The sequence below is a fragment of the Schistocerca piceifrons genome, chromosome 9 (assembly GCF_021461385.2).
Source record: "Schistocerca piceifrons isolate TAMUIC-IGC-003096 chromosome 9, iqSchPice1.1, whole genome shotgun sequence".
NCBI classification, from domain to species: Eukaryota; Metazoa; Arthropoda; class Insecta; order Orthoptera; family Acrididae; genus Schistocerca; species Schistocerca piceifrons.
This window is the reverse complement of record NC_060146.1, coordinates 158,254,392-158,273,936: the sequence shown is the minus strand read 5'-3', so window position 1 is coordinate 158,273,936 and position 19,545 is coordinate 158,254,392. Positions and strand designations below refer to the sequence as shown.

At 44.1% G+C, this 19,545-nt stretch overlaps 1 protein-coding gene across 3 annotated transcripts in view; it reads right to left on the bottom strand.

Annotated features, from left to right (window-relative positions):
* The window catches only part of LOC124717125 (histone deacetylase 8-like), a 71,496-nt gene extending 52,581 nt beyond the window's left edge, over positions 1-18,915 (bottom strand). Inside the window, exons 1-2 of one of the 3 annotated variants that reach the window (XM_047243858.1) lie at positions 18,755-18,915; positions 17,954-18,143 (exon numbers count right to left, since the gene is read on the bottom strand). In XM_047243858.1, the coding sequence (XP_047099814.1) occupies positions 17,954-18,143; positions 18,755-18,844 (280 nt within the window). In that variant the 5' untranslated portion in view covers positions 18,845-18,915. Of the gene's footprint in view, positions 1-17,953; positions 18,144-18,450; positions 18,562-18,754 lie in introns of those variants that run through there. The other 2 variants (XM_047243859.1, XM_047243860.1) reach the window with 2 other exon arrangements.
* Positions 18,916-19,545: the final 630 nt, after the last annotated feature.

Sequence of the window (19,545 nt, the reverse complement as noted above, 5' to 3'; positions counted from 1 at the left end):
TTGCATTTTAATGGATTTGGGATTAATGGTGAGGCAAAGTTCAAGATCAGGAAATTCTGTAAAGTTAACAGAGGGTGATTTGTGTGCAGTGAGAGGTGGATCACAGTTTGATGGAAAAGTGAACTGAGTTAGGCTGGTTTCAATATTGATATTGGATTGCGTCTGATTGATAGGGTTGGCGGTAAAAAAAAGAGTTTTCACTGTAAGGACCAGGAGAAGGTCTTTGACAAGTACACCATGATTGAATGTTCCCCACTCCCGAAATATATATATGAGACATAGGCACAGACACTCTTTCCTTCTTGTACTTGCATAGGTTTTTCTTTGTATATTAATGAAATTGCTTATCAGAGGTGAAATGACAAGGATTGTCAATGTGCCCTGGATGAAGCACTGGATGACACTGAAGTTGTTTTGTCCAGCCATAAAACTTAAGAAAGCACAGCTTTCTATAAGCCATGGAAGTAGCATACTGATAACGACATATCAAAATAAAGAGCTAATAGTATTCTTCAAAATAATAAGCTATTAGTTTCCTGGCAGCAGCAGAAATAATCTTTTGAGCAACAGGTGCATCTTCATCTTCAAATCATTCAGATGGGGCAGCTGCAGTTATTGTCAAAGACACACATTTCTCGGCTTTCACTGAAACATCATGAGCACCACCAAACCATTTTCTCGAAGACTGCAGGGAGCTTGTTCCTTGCACTTTCACTGATACCACTGTGCTGATGAGAAAATGTGGGAACACTGGCAAATGGGAGAAAAGGTTGGTCTATTTTTACACAGCATTACAAGAGACGCACGACCAGCATACTTTCTTTCAATGTTTGAAGAATTGTCCTTATATATTTACAAGAAAGAACTGTCTTGGATGTTCCTTGAAATATTGTGATTTCAACTTACTGTGTAGCTTTACATTATTCACATCAGCCATCACGATTCTCCCTCTATCTGGAAGTTCACGGGCAACACTTCCCTCGATATGTATACGACAATGCAGATTGCAAAACTGTTGTGTTATGCATGGCATTGTTGGTACCTACCAAATACAATTAATTGTTTTACACCAAGATATTTGTCTAGTAAAAGATACACCACCAGCACAATCCATGGGAAGTTACACAGCTGTTCAGCAGCTCTCAGTTCTTCTGTGCCTGATTACTTGTGGCTTTATAGCAAAATCAAAGACCTAGCAACCGTTCCAGGAATTAGAATTTTGGTGGACACTGGCCAAGGAATCACTTGTGAAATAACTTTTGTAGATTCACAGGCATTTGTAAATGCTTCTCACAGTAATTACAGCAGCATCTTCACAGCTATGTTACATTATTTTGTTGTTGCTTTCTGCCCAAAGACTGGTTAGATGCAGCTATCCACCCCAGACCATCCAGTGCAAGCCTATTCATCTATGCATAACCACTGAGCCCTATAAATCAATTTGTGTCTTCTTACTGTATTCAAGCGTTTGTCTCCTCCTACAGGTTTTAATCAACCCCCTCCCCCTCCACTCTCTCTCTCTCTCTCTCTCTCTCTCTCTCTCTCTCTCTCTCTCTCTCTCTCTCTCTCTCTTCCCTACATTACCAAACCTATGATTCTTTGATGCCTCAAGATGTGTAATATCAACCAATCCTTTCTTTTAGTCAGGAAGTGCCATACATTTTGCAGTGGAAAAGGCTGACGAATTCTGTCAGAAAATTTTACTAGCCAAAGTTTCCGATCCCCTGAGGTAGCTTAGCGAGTCAATAATGAAATTCCGAGTTATAAAATGTTCATGTATAGCATCACCTAATAGGTTACACAAGATCAATACATTTTATAATGGAAGACAGTGGCCATGAAGGAACTGGTCATTATTATTTTGTAACTGTTCCAGGCAAGCAGAAGAGGTTGAAGAGGCCCCCTAGCTACTGAGGTCTTCCACCGAAACAAGAAACTCCTTTGATTTAAATACTGAGTTGCTGTAACATTATCAGTTTCCTGTACATAATAATGTTATTGCATGATATATACAGGGTGTTTCAAAAATGACCAGTATATTTGAAACTAAACGAGCAGCGATAGAAATACACCGTTTGTTGCAATATGCTTGGGACAACAGTACATTTTCAGGCGGACAAACTTTCGAAATTACAGTAGTTACAATTTTCAACAACAGATGTGAAAGATATAGATGACAACACAGTCTGTGGGTGCGCCATTCTGTACGTCGTCTTTCTGCTGTAAGCGTGTGCTGTTCACAACGTGCAAGTGTGCTGTAGACAACATGGTTTATTCCTTGGAACAGAGGATTTTTCTGGTGTTGGAATTCCACCGCCTAGAACACAGTGTTGTTGCAACTCTCCCTCCCCCCCAACTCTCCCTCCCCCCCCAACTCTCCTCCCCCCTAACTCTCTCTTCCCCCCAACTCTCTCTTCCCCCCAACTCTCTCTTCCCCCCAACTCTCTCTTCCCCCCAACTCTCTCTTCCCCCCAACTCTCTCTTCCCCCCAACTCTCTCTTCCCCCAACTCTCTCTTCCCCCCAACTCTCTCTTCCCCCCCAACTCTCTCTTCCCCCCCAACTCTCTCTTCCCCCAACTCTCTCTTCCCCCCAACTCTCTCTTCCCCCCAACTCTCTCTTCCCCCCAACTCTCTCTTCCCCCCAACTCTCTCTTCCCCCCAACTCTCTCTAAAAGCTGATCCTTGCCCTACAAGCTGACCTGCCGATAAAGGCTCCACTACTGTGGTTATAATCCACAGAGATTAATTGGCTGAAGGAATCAGCCAGCTGTAAAATATATCCACCTACAACGGAGGTTTAATGTAACCAAAGGACCGAAAAGCGATACAATAAAGGATCTGTTTGAAAAATTTCAACGGACTGGGAACGTGACGGATGAACGTGCTGGAAAGGTAGGGCGACCGCGTACGGCAACCACGGAGGGCAACGCGCAGCTAGTGCAGCAGGTGATCCAACAGCGGCCTCGGGTTTCCGTTCGCCGTGTTGCAGCTGCGGTCCAAATGACGCCAACGTCCACGTATCGTCTCATGCGCCAGAGTTTACACCTCTATCCATACAAAAGTCAAACGCGGCAACCCCTCAGCGCCGCTACCATTGCTGCACGAGAGGACATTCGCTAACGATATAGTGCACAGGATTAATGACGGCGATATGCATGTGGGCAGCATTTGGTTTACTGACGAAGCTTATTTTTACCTGGACGGCTTCGTCAATAAACAGAACTGGTGTATATGGGGAACCGAAAAGCCCCATGTTGCAGTCCCATCGTCCTGCATCCTCAAAAAGTACTGGTCTGGGCCGCCATTGTCTTCCAAAGGAATCATTGGCCCGTTTTTCAGATCCGAAACGATTACTGCATCCCGATATCTGGACATTCTTCGTGAATTTTGTGGCGGTACAACTGCCTTAGACGACACTGCGAACACCTCGTGGTTTATGCAAGATGGTGCCCGGCCACATCGCACGGCCGACGTCTTTAATTTCCTGAATGAATATTTCGATGAGCGTGTGAGTGCTTTGGGCTATCCGAAACATACAGGAGGCGGCGTGATTGGCCTCCCTATTCGCCAGACTTGAACCCCTGTGACTTCTTTCTGTGGGGACACTTGAAAGACCAGGTGTACCGCCAGAATCCAGAAACAATTGAACAGCTGAAGCAGTACATCTCATCTGCATGTGAAGCCATTCCGCCAGACACGTTGTCAAAGGTTTCGGGTAATTTCATTCAGAGACTACGCCATATTCTTGCTACGCATGGTGGATATGTGGAAAATATCGTACTATAGAGTTTCCCAGACCGCAGCGCCATCTGTTGTTGAAAATTGTAACTACTGTAATTTCGAAAGTTTGTCTGCCTGAAAATGTACTGTTGTCCCAAGCATATTGCAACAAACGGTGTATTTCTATCGCTGCTCGTTTAGTTTTTATTGCCGTTTCAAATATACCGGTCATTTTTGAAACACCCTGTACATACGTCCCAGTGAATATCTTATCCATACAACTTCTTGCAATTCTTGTCCCCCCCCCCCCCCCTTCAGCAAGCTTTAAATAGTGCAAAGGAAAGCCAATAAATCAATGAAAGAAGAGGTTCATAAGAAGTCAAGAAGAATCAAAATTAACACGTTATTCAGCACTGTCACGTGACAAGTCATTAAGTACTGTAATTTTCATAAGTGGTTGCAATAAAAGAGAGCAATGGGAAAATGATCAAGATTGTGGACACTCTGGTCTTGCTTAATTTAATATATAATGATGTTCAATTTTGTTAATATTTCTCTAGTCTTCAGTTGAATGGCACTGGTTCCAGCTGGCCAGCTCTGGACGAGGAGCTGGCATGGTGACTGGAGAAGAGTGACTTCACGGCTTGACCAATGTCCTCAGATGCACAGTGGTGACAATGCCTCCTCACCCTCTTCAACTGTCATAACATGAGTGGATTTCTACATAGAAAGCTGTTGTGCTTTGATCATGGTCAAGGCTGGAGTCCCATGCCTTGCTTAATTGAAAGCCACTGTTTTTATTTTTTAGGTCCACCATGTAGTCAGATTCTACAGGCACAGAAGGTATTGTACTGTTGCCACACATTTGTGACTTGATAATTCACAATTTAACCAAAAGAGATGGTTATCTGCCAAAGTGGTCTTTAGGCTGTTCCTTGTCTGTACAGTGTTCATGCTCAGTGCCTCTCTCCTGTAAAGTTTAGGCAGGCTGGCCTACATCCATTTTCCCACATTGGCAATGGATGCTATAGACGCCCAGTTTTTGGAGTCCAAGGTCATCATCAACTGATCCCACCAAGGCTTTCGCCTCGGATGGAAAGTGAAACACACGCTTCAATTTATGAGGGACATGTCATTTCATAAATAATGCTAACATTGTTTTTACTTACACATTTATTTTTTCCCCCAATATCTCTTTTACAATCCTTCCATATAGTTTCCCTGCTTCTCTATGACTGAATACCAACAACTCAGAAGCTCTATTATTCTACACATGAGACAACTTCTGTTTATCTGCCGAATGGTTTGGGTATAAGTGGTAGAAAGCTCTCCCAGAGAAAGGTAATAATGTCCACACAAGTTTTTTCAACTCTGGGAGCAAGTCGAAGTCTGGTGGTCTCACGTCCAGGCTGTAGGGAGGATGTGGCAACACTTCCCATCCGTATTCATGCAGTTTTTGGACCGCAACGTTACCGATATGTGGGAAAGTATTGTCATGGAGAATTAGTGGCCCAGCCTCAAATGACTGAGATCTGATTTTGTGCATTTTCCTGCACAATTTTTTTTGTGGATTTATGACAATACACTGCTGTGACACTTGTTCCACATAGGACAATCTGCCATGATGATTAAGGAATCATCATTTACTTGAGCTTTAACTGAGTGCATCAAAATTTTTTTGGACTCAGTAAATCTGAAGCTCTCCAGCAATCGGACTGCGATTTCAACTGTTTTAAAGTATCTAATCCACATTTCATCAATAGTGACAATTTGACACAAGAATCCTTGACCTTCACAGTCTATTGGTTTGTGGATTGAAGGGACCAGACTACTAGGGCCATCGGTCCCTGTTTCCATGAATTTGAAACCCCCCACAAGAAATAAAAACAAACAATGGAGATGACAAGAGACAACACAGGACAAGAAAGACACAGACAGACACCAGACAAAAGGAATTAAAATCACACCAAGTGTGACAGTGGTTGGCCAACCATAGAAACAAAAAAGGAAAAGCCAACCACCAAGAAATGCACTAAAAACCCGTCTAAAATCGTAGGCCAAAGGCCAGACTCAACACAAAAAAAAGGGCAAACACTTAGATCAAGCGATAAAAACCCCCTGAATGAATAAAACTCAAAACTAAATCTGCCATCCCAACGTGATCTGATAAAAGTGCAGGAAGTGTATCAGGCAGCGCAAACATCTGCCTGAGCGGAGTTAAAAGTGGGCAGTCCAACAAGATGTGGACCACCATCAAAGCTGAACCGCAGTGACATAAAGGCGGGTCCTCGCGGCGCAATAAATAGCTGTGTGTTATCCAGGTGTGACCAATGCATAGCGGCAGAGGACAACAGAGTCCTTGCGAGAGACACACAAGGAGGAGCACCACACGCCTGTAGCCTCATTGATGGCCCGAAGTTTGTTGGCTGAAGGAAGGGTGCGCCATTCTTCACCCCAGGCGCGAAGTACCTTCTGCCGCAAAACTGACCCGAGAGTCACTCTCCGAAAGGTCTATCTCCAAGGCTGGGGCACCAACAGCCTATTTGGTCAGCCTGTCAACACATTCATTTCCAGGATGCTGGTATGACCTGGGGTCCACACAAAGACCACAGAGCAGCCGCAACGGGCAAGAGTATGGAGGGACTCCTGGATAGCCATCACCAGATGAGAGCAAGGGATACACTGGTCGATAGCTCGTAAACCGCTCAGGAAGTCACTACAGATAACAAAGGACTCACCTGAGCAGGAGCGGATATACTCTAGGGCGCGAGAGATGGCAACCAGCTTGGCAGTGAAAACACTGCAGCCAGCCAGCAATGAGTGTTGTTCATAATGATCCCCGAGAGTAAGAGCATAACCGACACGACCAGCTGCTATCGAACCGTCAGTATAGACAATGTCAGAGCCTTGAAACGTGGCAAGGATCGAAAGAAAGTAGCGGTGGAGGGCCTCAGGAGGGACTGAGTCCTTTGGGCCCTGTGCCAAATCGAGCTGAAGGCATGGGCGGGGCACACACCACGGGGGTATACGTAGAGGGGCCCGGAAAAGAAGTGGAAGATGGAAAACCTCAAGCCCAGAGAGAAGAGTTATGACGTGAACCGTGATCGTTCACCCTGACGGGGGCCGCCATTCCGGAAGACGGACAACCAACTGAGGGAACAGGAGACGATAATTGGGATGTCTGGTCAAGCTACAAACGTGTGTAGCCTAAGCTGCAGTAATCATTGGTGCCGGATCCGTAATGGAGGGACACGCTGTTGACAAGGCTTGTTCGGAAAGCTCCAGTGGCGAGTTGGATCCCGCTGTGAAGGATGGGGGTCCAGCAACAGCAATGCAGAAGGGATGCTGAACCATAAGCCAGGCTCCCATAATCTAGACGGGACTGAATTAACACCTGGTACAGTCGTAGAAGAGTAGACTGATCGGCGCCCCAGCTGGTGTGACTCAAGCAACGAAAAAGTGTTAAGATGCCGCCAGCACGTTTGTTTAAGCTGCCAAATATGAGACAGCCAAGTCAATCGAAAACAATCCAAAAACCGATCTGTCTCCACCACAGCAAGAGGTTTGCCGTCAAGATAAAGCCATGGCTCAGGGTGAACAGTGCGTCGTCGGCAGAAATGCATAACCGCAGGTCTTGGCAGCCAAAAACTGGAAGCCATGCGCTACAGCCCAAGACTGCGCCTTTCAGATAGCGCCCTGTAGCTGCCGTTCAGCAGCTGCAATGCCAGTGGAGTTATAGTATAGCAGAAGTCGTCAGCATACAAGGAAGATGAGACAGACGTTCCCACCGCCGCAGCGAGCCCATTAATTGCAATCAAAAAGAGGCAGACACGTAAGACAGATCCTTGCAGTACCCCATTCTCCTGAACTCGGGAGGAACTATGGGAGGCCGCAACTTGCACGCAGAAGGAATGAAGCGACAGAAAATTTTGTATGAAAACTGGGAGCGGAGCCCGAAGACACCAACCGTAGAGAGGATGTGATGCCGCCATGTCGCATTGTATGCCTGCCACATGTAAAAAAACACGGCGACCAGATGCTGATGGCGGGCAAAGGCCGTACGGATGGCAGACTCCAGACACACCAGATTATCGGCGGCAGAGCAGCCCTTATGGAACACACCCTGGGATGGAGCCAGAAGGTCCTGAGACTCAAGTAGCCAACTCAACCTCCTGCTCACCATGCGTTCGAGCAACTTGCAAAGAACGTTGGTGAGGCTAATGGGGCGGTAGCTGTCCGTCTCCAGTGGGTCCTTGCCAGGTTTCAACATGGGGATTACGACGCTTTCTCGCCATTGCGATGGCAACTCGACCCAGATATGGTTGAAAAGGTCTAGGAGGCATCGCTGGCAGTCCACCGAGAGGGAGTTTGATCATCTGACAGTGGATGCCATCTGGCCCAGGAGCCATATCAGGGCAAGCAACTAGGGCACTTTGGAATTCCCACTCACTGAAAAGAGTATTGTACGATTTAGGGTGGCACATCTGGAATGAAAAGCTCCGACGCTCCAACCGCTCTTTCAGGGAGCGGAAGGCCAGTGGGTAATTCATAGAAGCGAAACTCTGAGCAAAATGCTCCACTAAGTGGATTGCAATTGTGTCGGAGTCAGTACAGACTCCTCCATTCAATGAAAGCGCAGGTACACTGACGGGGGTCTGATAGCCATAGAGGGTCGCCTGATCTTGGCCCAAACCTGTGATTGAGAGGTACAGAGGCCAATGGTGGAGACATACCTTTCCCAGCACTCCTGCCTGCGTTGGTGAATGAGGCGGCAGGCTCGCGAATGGAGCCGTTTAAAGGCGATGAGGTGTTCCAATGAGGTGAGCCACTTGTGACGTTAGAGTGCCTGCCTGTGATCTTTAATCACCTCAGCGATCTTGGGTGACCACCAAGGCACAGTCCTCTACCGAGGGGACCCAGAAGAACAGGGAATGGCAGATTCTGCAGCAGTAATGATGCCAGTGGTGACCGAGTGAACCACCGCACCAATTTCGTCATTGGGAAGAGGCTCAATAGTGGCAATGGAGGTGAACAAGTCCCAGTCAGCCTTATTCATTGGCCATCCGCAGGGGCGCCCAAAAGAGTGACGCAGTGAGTGACAGAAAGATCGGAAAGTGGTCACTACCACACAAGTCATCATGCACACTCCATTGGACAGATGGTAATGGGCTAGGGATGCAGATCGAAAGGTCGATGACTGAGTACATGCCATGCGCCACACTGAAATGTGCGAAGGCACCATTATTTAAAAGAGAAAGGTCTAGCTGTGCCAATACTTGCTCAACAATGCTGTCTCGGCCTGTTGCCACTGATCCACCCCACAGAGGGTTATGGGTGTTGAAGTCGTCCAGTAACAGAAAAGGTGGTAGCAATTAGGCTATCAGCGCAGCCAGGACATGCCGCGGGACATCACCATCCGGTGGAAGACAGAGATTGCAGACAGTAACAGCCTGAGGCATCCACACCCGAACAGCAAAAGCGTCTAAAGGTGTTTGTACAGGGACAGATTTGCTGTAAACAGAGTGAAGAACGTAGATGTAGGCACCACCAGATACCTTCTCATACGCTGGCCGGTTCCTATAATAACTCCGACAGCCATGGAGGGTGGGGTTTCACATCGCCGGAAACCAAGTTTCCTGAAGAGCACTGCAGAGGAGAGGGTGAAGGCTGAGAAGTTGTCGGAGCTCAGCAAGATGGTGGAAAAAACCGCTGCAGTTCCACTGGAGGATGACACTGTCCATGGCCGAGAAGGGCGTGAAGGGACCAAGGAGGCAGATTACGCCGCTGGGTCACCTGCCTGCCACCGACTGAGTACCTGTGCGAGTGACATCCATTGTGTCTGAGAGTCTGGTGAGATCTAGGTCCTCAGTGGACTCCAGAATCTCTACCTTGCCCCCAGACACAGAGCCTGAAGGTTGGGGTAGGGTGGGTACCACCGCGCGTTCCTTTGTCTTAGAGGTCTTCTTCCTGGACTTTTCTTGCTGTTCCTTGGGTTTCACTGGCTGGGAGGGCTTCACCGATTCAGTCTCCGGAATAAAGGAGGATCGCGAAGCCCTACGACCAGCTGCTTGTGGGCACTTATGCCACTGCTGGGTGTCATCCTTCCCACTTGTGGAAACCTGGGAAGGGAGGGACTCAAGGGACCCCTTGCGAGTGAGAGGAGCCGAAGAAGTTAGACACTCCTCTGGCTTAGAAACGGGGACATACGTCCCTGATGAGTGGGGGGGTGGGGTGTTGCTCCCGAGGTAGGTGGTGCAGGAGGAACAGGGTGGGTAGTGCCCCCCTGGGCAAGGAGGCGTGTGGAGTTGTATGGCTTGGTGAATCGACCAGAATTCGCTGAACTGATGGGGCTATCACGGTTGTCACAGCAGTGGCATATGAGGAATCATTCGCACAGGATGGAGTCGTTCATATTTCCTCTTAGCCTCAGTATAGGTCAGTCGGTGCAGGGTCTTATATTCCATTATTTTTCGCTCTTTCTGTAAGATCCTGCAGTCTGGCGAGCAAGGTGAATGATGCTCTCTGCAGTTGACACAGGTGAGAGGTGAGGCACATGAAGTATTGGGGTGTGACTGGCGTCCACTATCTCGACACGTGACGCTGGAAGTACAACGAGAAGACATATGGCTGAACTTCCAGCACAAAGCACTGCATCGGGGGAGGGATATAGGGCTAGACATCATATCGGTAGTCCATCACCTTGACCTTCTCTGGTTATTTATCACCCTGAAGGCCAAGATGAAGGCACTGGCAGCAATCTGATTATCCAGACCCCGATGGACGTGCTGGATGAAATGAACACCTCATCACTCTAAATTGGAGTGCAGCTCATCATCAGACTGCAAAAGAAGGTCCCTCTGGAAAATAATACCCTGGACCATATTTAAACTATTATAGGGTGTGATGGTAACTAAAACATCCCTCAACTTGTCACAAGCAAGTAACCTTCGTGGCTGGGCAGAGGATGCCGTTTTTATCAATACTGACCCAGAGCGCATTTTGGACAAGCCCTCCACCTCCTCAAACTTGTCCTCCAAATGCTCTATGAAGAATTGAGGCTTTGTTGACATGAAAGACTCCCCATCAGCTCTTGCACAAACTATAAGTGTCACTGCCATCCTGACCCTTACGCTCCTCCCACGGTGTGGCCAGGGAGGGTAACGAATTGGGATCGTATTTCTGAGCATTGAATTGAGCCCAAGAATACTTAGAGACTGCTGGCAGCTGGCCACCAGCAAGAGATGATGTACCACACTTCACTGTGGGTCATCCGTCCTGATGCCACCCACTCCAACCAAGGGCCCTCCCCACGGGCACCACCCAGCCTCAGCAAGGGCCACCTAGCAGAATGGCCAGTGCCGGGAGTACCGATGCCAAAGGGAGATAGGCATCTACTCCTTGGCATACATGGGGAGTTAACGGTGCAGGCATCAGCAGAGAGATCCCTGTGTTGTCAGGGGGCTACAACCAACAGCTTACATGGCAGCCCCACCACAACGGACTGGCTACCATGCTGGATATTAGGTGCAAGGAAGTCCATGGTCTTTGTAGTCTCTGCAAGAAGTAACACTGCACAGTGCATGGTGGAAATCGCACCCAGGAATGTATCCTCGTCCAAGAGATGGAGAACGAGCGGGACGGCAATGCGACGATGAGAAACCTGGCTACAGGGCTCAATGCATGATGGAAACAATGCAATGGAAGAGTACTTTGGAAACATATGAGGGACGTTTTATAAATAATGCACAGATTGGTATTACTGTGGATTGGTGAATGCAACAACAATGAAAATTTTATCAGATGTAGTTGGGAGCTAGAGGAAGAAGCATGTGTTTCTGTTTTCTACTGTGTACTCCAACATAAAATTGGCAAGAGGTTGAAATCGACCCTCCAGGAGTCTCAGGCACTGTGACTGTTGACGACCAGAGGTAAAAAGAGTAAAGACAGCAGCTCTGGCATCAAATCACATGGTTACCAAGTACCTGATTTTTTCAACGTTCAGCAGAAAATAACATTAAAAAACAACCTCACACGCATTAGTCCACCACTGACTGACTTAGACAGAAGATACTTGTTCACGCCTCCTAAGTGGGAGTAGCATTATTTTTATCATATCACTCTTACAATAACTAATTACCAAACCACAAAAGTGCAAATGTTGCAACTACAAGCTACTTTGCAATTAGCTTAGATTAATTTTCTCTGCACTGGAAATCCCTTATGACGTTTACCTAATTCCACACAGATAAACTCAATGGAAATTCAGCATTTGTATAAAACCAATATTTAAGGTCTGTGCAACAGGTCTGTAGAATCACAACACTTTTACACTTTGCAGTTTCTTTTTTTTTTTTCAGTTCACTAACTTAACATTCAGAAGAAATGAACATAGTGTTAATGCACTCATCTTCATTTTCAGTATATGACCCCATTTCCTCCAAGACAGCCAAATAAGCAGATTTGAAATCACACTTTTAATTGGAATCAACACAGGAGAATAAAACTACAGCAATTTCCATACCAGCACTTAACACCAAGAAATATTCGACCATTTCCAAAACTGTCTCTCTCCACTTGGGCATCAGATAGAACTGTGCACCATTCCAGACATCAGACGGGATTACTGGAGACTGGGATATCACCTGTCTAATTGACCAACAAAATCACCATGCCGAAAACCCCTACCATGGGGGGGGGGGGGGGGGGGGGGACCAGCTTCAAACTACCATAAAATAAAACCAGACAAAACCATAAGATCACATTATCCCCATTTCCAGTTAACCTTTATAGCTCAACCCTAGACCACAATTACAAAATTTTGTATCCCAATCTCCAGCTCACCTATATAGCTCAACCCATGAGTGAAAGTGTACTTACGGTGTCAGTGGCTTGTCTTATGCATGTTGCAGTTTGTAATTGTACGCTTGGTGAATAATGGGAAGTAAACCTGAAAAAGTGTGACTCAGATAGGACAAGATAGCAGAACCCACGAGAACATAAATTTTGATAAACGTTGTAAGTGGATCAATGTTTTTAATGAAACCATGGGAGCAGGTAAGTGGATCTATTCTTAATTAAATCATGGGGGAGGTAGGTGGATCAATGTTTACTACTAATAGAGTTGCATGGCAACAGGATATACTAATAAACACTGATCAACATACATTCTACCACAATTTAATTAAAAACACTGATCCACTTACTCAGGCACCTAAGAGTACAGTTTCAATTTTGTGAGATATTCTGTATCACATGGCAATATTCTGCAAAATACATTCCATTTGTGCCACCACATAATTTCATATACTCCCATCATGACAAATGTTGCATACTAAATGACATGATGACATACCTCACAAACACGTCGCCACCATGTAATTAAACTGCTACAGCATGCCACCTGTTCACCCACCACACCCTCTACAACAACATTGCACATCCACTCCACAACAAAAACACCGCAGCTTGATGACATCACAGTACACCGTGGCACATTAATGGGTCAAAGCAGACAGGTGGTATCCTACAACCAAGTACATCCCACCAGACATTGCTCGAGTACTTACAACTCCAAGAAATGATAATTATTAATGAAAATTACTTCAGCTGTAATTTTTTTTTTTTTTATGATCGGTTTCATTCCTTTGAACACTATCAGGCTGCTTAGTTGTGCTGAAGTCAATGCATAGATGGTCCAGCTGTCATATGTAACGTTAAAGACATCTAAGAGCCTTTGTGATCAGTGTTTTTGGATGTGGTTTTTAACATTACGTATGACGACCAGACCATCTACGTCTCTACTTCAGTGCAACTTGGAAAGCTGAAGATGTTCAAAGAAATAAATCAGGCCATAACGCAATAAATGTGTAAAAAATACAGCCGAGGTGATTTTCTTTTATTATCAATGTTGTAACTGCGACAGGAACGGGGTTGCCGCAAATGAAAATGGGGCAGGACCGAATGGGAGGGGCCGCAAACAAACGAGACGGATGAACGGGAATGGAAGGACAAGCACAACGACAGACAACAGAGCAAGACACCAAGATCAACAACAAAGTATTAAGCAATGGGGTCACAAGAGATAACCTCACGAATTCACAACAACATCCACTCGTAAACGGGAAGTAAGCACACACAACGTAAACATGATGTCTGTAAGTGAGATATCAACCGACTCAATGTTACTACCAGACTACCTCGCTGAGTGAAAGGTAGCCGCCTAAATACGTGACAGGATATGTCACTATTGGCCGGTGGGACCACATGCTCCACAGTGGCAACCTCATGTTACACTCGGGGCCCAGGAGCACGCACAGCCACGGCTTACGGCACAACTGCTGCAGAGACCTTCATGCTGTCTGGTGTGGATTTGAAACCCGTGGCGCTCAGTACCAGAATCAACATTAATTTCAGCTGTGGGCACTCAACACAATCAAGCTGAACTACAAGACAGACGTATCTGCACTCTTCAAGCTGAGGCTGGGCAAATTTAACTGCCTTCAGTTTATGCTACAGTACCTTGTCACATTTCACAGTCACTTAGCGTTTCAAAGTGGATGCAACAGAAACTGTTAACAGTATTTTACACATGAGACAAGAGCCTACAAGCCAGCAAACAAAACGAGGGTGCTTGGTATAACAGGATAAGATAAAGCTATTGACACAAGTGCTGAATCAAAGGTAAAGCCTCTTCTAATTACGTTTCAGGAGAAAAACACGGTTTGGGAAATTACAAGGAACCTCAGGTACTTTCTATTTAAATACACACCACAATGCCAGTGTTCTTGTGACAGCATGAATAACAGAGCCACACACACCGTTATGCTCTCAATGGTTTGCATATAGAAAACTGAGAGTCATTTCAGTCTAATCACCAGTTCACAGTACAAAATGTCAGTCAGAGCCAGCTTAAGGCCCAAGAGACAGAAGTCGCCACTTGGTGTGTGATGCTGAAACCGGTGCAACAACTGTAACATTTCTGTAAAGGACATATCACAATTAGTAGAGGCCACTTGAGTTACTGAGTACACAGGAGCATCAGGGGCACCCATATGGAACGTCTGTATACACTGTGTCTCACAATTAGCAGCAAAAACTAATATGAGTGAAAGTGCCCACAGAGAAAGGTGGAAGGGGGTGGGTGGAGGAGACTGTTGGGGGAAAATGGTTTTGAAATGGCCCTTGTGTGGGCCATATCTATACTACATAAAGAGATTCATCTCTAGAGTTGTAAGCTCAGCTATTGTATGTTAAGGGGATACGGAATCGGATTTTGGGTTAAAAAATCGAATTTTTTTTTATTGGTGTATTATATTCTGCCATGTTTCCTCTTTAAAATGACGTATCATACATAGCTCTACTACAATTATAACTATTTTATTTTTATATATTTGTGAGATCGGGTATTGCGCTTTAGTTATACACGTCTCTCGTGGCTGACCATGAACTTTTTGGCAGTACCTTTAAAGTGACATGAATTCAAATATCCCGGTTTCCAGCGACTATTTATACACTAGTTGCCCGAAAATGTTTCTCTCTGGTTTCCTCAAGTTACTCTTTGACTTTGTGGCGGGACTGTTTTGTAAACAGTGTGATATAAGAAAGTAGTTGTTGTTGAGTTATTTCGTATTTAGTGCTTCATTTTTCGCAGTGAAAATGCCTAGAGCTAAAGCAAAAGTATTTAAAAAGCGTGTGAACTGGCAAAAGAAAAGAAATAATGATTCATTAGCAAAGCAAAGCAGTTCATCATCATCACTGTTGGAAAATGTGAATCCACTTATTACTGATTTGCCGAACGAACTTACACCAAATGAAAACAGTGCTTCTCATAAAAAACTAAGAGATTTGGAAGAGAAATATAATTTACTTGATAGAGGGAATGAAGTTTTTGAACTCATTGATACGAATATATTGTGTGAAGCTCTTGAAAACAGTTTGTGCTGCAAAAAATGTCATGGAAACGTTTCTCTGAAAGTAGAATCCCATGTTGGCCTGGCTGCCCAGTTTAATTTAATATGCAGTGTTTGTAAATACAGCTGTAAGTTTCCAAGTTCGGTTTCAGTAACTGTAAATAATGGATACAAGAAAACTGAACTTTATAGTGAAAATATTAGGTTAGTTTATGGATTGCGAGCAATTGGTAAGGGCAAAGCAGCTGGTGATATGCTATGTGGTGTTCTAAATCTTCCAAGTGCACCTTCAAAGTTTGAAGCTTACAATTATGTACTAGGATCTGCAGTTGAAGATGTAGCACAGAAGTCAATGCAGGTTGCTGTGGAAGAAGCAGTGGAAGAAAATGACGGCAGTCGTGACCTCACAGTGGCGTTTGATGGCACGTGGCAGAAAAGGGGCCACACCTCCAACAATGGTGTTGTAACAGCAACTAGTGTTGATACTGGCAAGGTTATTGATGTTGCCATAATGTCTAAATACTGTAGGTGCACAGGCAGGCTGAAAAATGAACACAGTGATGACTGTATTGCTAATTATTATGGTAGTAGTGGTGGCATGGAGGTTGCTGGGGTGAAGAAAATTTTTCATCGCTCTTCACAGTGGTATAATGTTCGCTATGTCAAATATCTGGGAGATGGTGACTCTAAAGCATTCAAAGAAGTTTTGGAAAGCAAACCATATGGGAACAGTGTAAATATAAGCAAACTTGAATGTATAGGACATGTGCAGAAGAGAATGGGTGCCAGGCTGAGAAGGTTAAAATCAGTTATGAAAGGGAAAAAACTAGATGATGGGAAAACCTTGGATGGCAGAGGAAGATTGACTGATTCCATAATAGACCACATTCAGAACTGCTATGGCCTTGCAATCAGGCAAAATACAGGCAATCTTGAAGAAATGAGGAGAGCTATATGGGCTTTATATTTCCACACCGCATCCACGCATGAGCATCCACAACATGGTTTGTGCCCCAAAGGTGAAAACAGCTGGTGTAAATACAATAGGGGACTAACAACAGGAGAGAAATACATTCACCACCACAGTCTACCATCAGCCATCATGGCAGAAATAAAGCCCATTTTCAGAGATCTGGCTGACAGAAGTCTTCTGATGAAATGTCTTCACGGAAAAACGCAGAACCCCAACGAGTGCTTGAATAGTGTGATATGGCATCGTCTCCCAAAAACAGTGTTTGTCGGAATTAATACACTACATTTTGGTGTGTATGATGCTGTGGCAACCTTCAATCTTGGAAATATAACTAAATGCCAGGTCCTTCAAAAGTTGGGTATGTGTGTTGGTTCCCGTACGGTACGTGCTATGTTCTTTTTAGATCAGCACAGACTAAGGCATGCTGATAATATAATCAAGACATTAGTGAAAAAAGCAAGACAGGTGCAGAGGGGTGCCAAAAGAAGACTTGAAGATGATTTTGAAGACTGTGAAGGGGGTATTAGCTACGGATCAGGAATGTTTTAATCTTCTTTCTCCGTTTCCCGTAAGTTTACTTTTTACTTCATCTAGGAACATTATCTCAGGTACTGGTCAACCTAGAAGTCTGAAATTTTTATGACGTAGTGACATAGGTCCCTATTACATACTGAAACAACGATTTTTTAATTACTTGATTTACAAAAGACTTAGGGGTGATAGTCTAGTAAAAAGCGATGGAAAAAATTTACTTAAAAATAAATGTACAATATCTCTGTAAGAAAATACTTTGACAATAAACTGTTGTTTCAGTATTGTTGTAACATATGAATGCACATACAGTAAAATTTTTACCTCTCTGTCTCCAGTAGTTTGTGAGAAAATGTTCCCTATAGTAGGCATATATTAACATTGCGGGGATAGGTGATTCCGTATCCCCTTAACTTAAATGTGTCTTCCAGCTGCCACAGCAACCACTGTTAAATACAGCTGGAGGACCTTTATGATGTTTAGCTTGCTCCTCTCAAAGCCGAAAATAACAGGAATGAGTGAAAGAATGGGGAATAGCAAGAGGCAAGCAGGAATTACAGAATATGATGTTGATATTACCTCCAAAAATTACAGCAAAATAATTATGCACAATAGGAAACACTTTAAAAATGAAATTACTTTACTTGTTTTAAGTTTTTTTACATGCAATATCTAATGGAAAATGATTTAATGCAAGTGAGTAAAAAAACCCTGGAAAGGTGCGTGTAATCAACCACAAATCCACATCCAATTTATTTTAAACTGTGTCTAGTACATATCACAAGACAGAATAGCAACTGTGTGTCGTAATATAACTTGCCTAGACCAAATTCTTCCTGCTCATCTTCATGGGCCTCCAGGTCATCACTCTCATTAACTTGTTGTAAGAAATCAATATACAACCTAGAGTGAAATGAACTTATCTCTTCTTCTGTTGCCAGCCGGCTTGGAACTGGGGTAAGATGATTTAACAAACCACAGGCTACAATCAGTTCATGGACTAATGTTGCCTAGAAAAGATTTCGTTTCCATTAGTACTGTTCCTTGTATGCCAAAATATGATGAAATAAAGAAAAAATAAACACACTTCATAACGATGATAATTCTCTCCGACAAATAACTAATCTGTATTTACAAATATGTTAAATATTCTCAACAGTAAAACCAGCAGCCTGAATACGGGGAGAGTTATGAATTATTTGCCCGTTCTTTGACACGAGAAAAACGAGTTGACCAGCTTAACAGCTTTCTGAATTATGCTTACAGATTGATTGTGAGAAAAACACAAAAGGTACTGGATATAATGCGCAGTTGTACCTCATCATCTATACTTTTCCGCAATTACGTGGCTACCTATATCGCTAATGACATAGTTGCAAATGAGCTACTCACTGCAATACACTCAGTTTGCAAACAGACAATGCAATAAATAAAGGAACTGCAGCTCTACAAATACGAAAGAAGGAACAAATACGGGGCAGTAGATTATGTGAAAAGTCTGAAATGCGTGTAAATAATTACGTTGGAAAAATATAATGCTTCTGATAGTAAAAACGCAAGTATAACTGTTAGCGCCAAATCACTTTATAACATCTACCCTTGAATTAGGAAAAAAACTCACCCTTCCGTTGACTTGGGGAATTCTATCACATTCCTTTCTCAGTTGCTTACTGTCAATATATACAACTTTCTTTGTGCAATTGGAGCTCATTTTCCCCCGTTTATATTAAACTGCAGCATAAACTAACATTTCAAATTCGCGGAATGTTTACTTGTGCTATTGTCAGCTATCGATAACAGATTCTATCGACAGAAAATATCCTACGTGAGCTATCGATAACTTAGTTCCAGGGGCGGAAAAAAAAATTAAAATTTCGAATAATTATTGATCGAATTCGAAAATTCAAAATGTTGTCATACGCAATCTGTTCATTTTGAGGTATAATCTTGTATTAAAAGTTTATTCACAGAACACTTTGCAGACAGTATACACACACACCACTGAATGCTTCTTCCAAACTTATATAATTGTACAACACATTGTTCAGGAGATATGACATCATAAACATTGAGATGATTGAGTAACTAGGTTTTGCTTAAAATTTAGCGCACGCTACTGAGACTATATCCACACAATGTTTCGTAATAGGAGCACTTTAGCGATTTACGTCAAACTTCAAGCGTAGTTTCAAACCTTTCCTAAAATCACATTAACAGCATTCGCAATTGCGAATAAGGAACACCGTCAGCTATGAACGGAATGACGACAATGAAAATTTGTGCCGGACGGGGACACGAACTCAGATTTCCCGCTCATCGCGAGCGGTTGCCTTTCAATTTGGCTATCCGAGCACGACGCAGAGCCAGACCCGAACTCCCACATCCCAGCTAGCACTCAAGCTTATTTCAAGG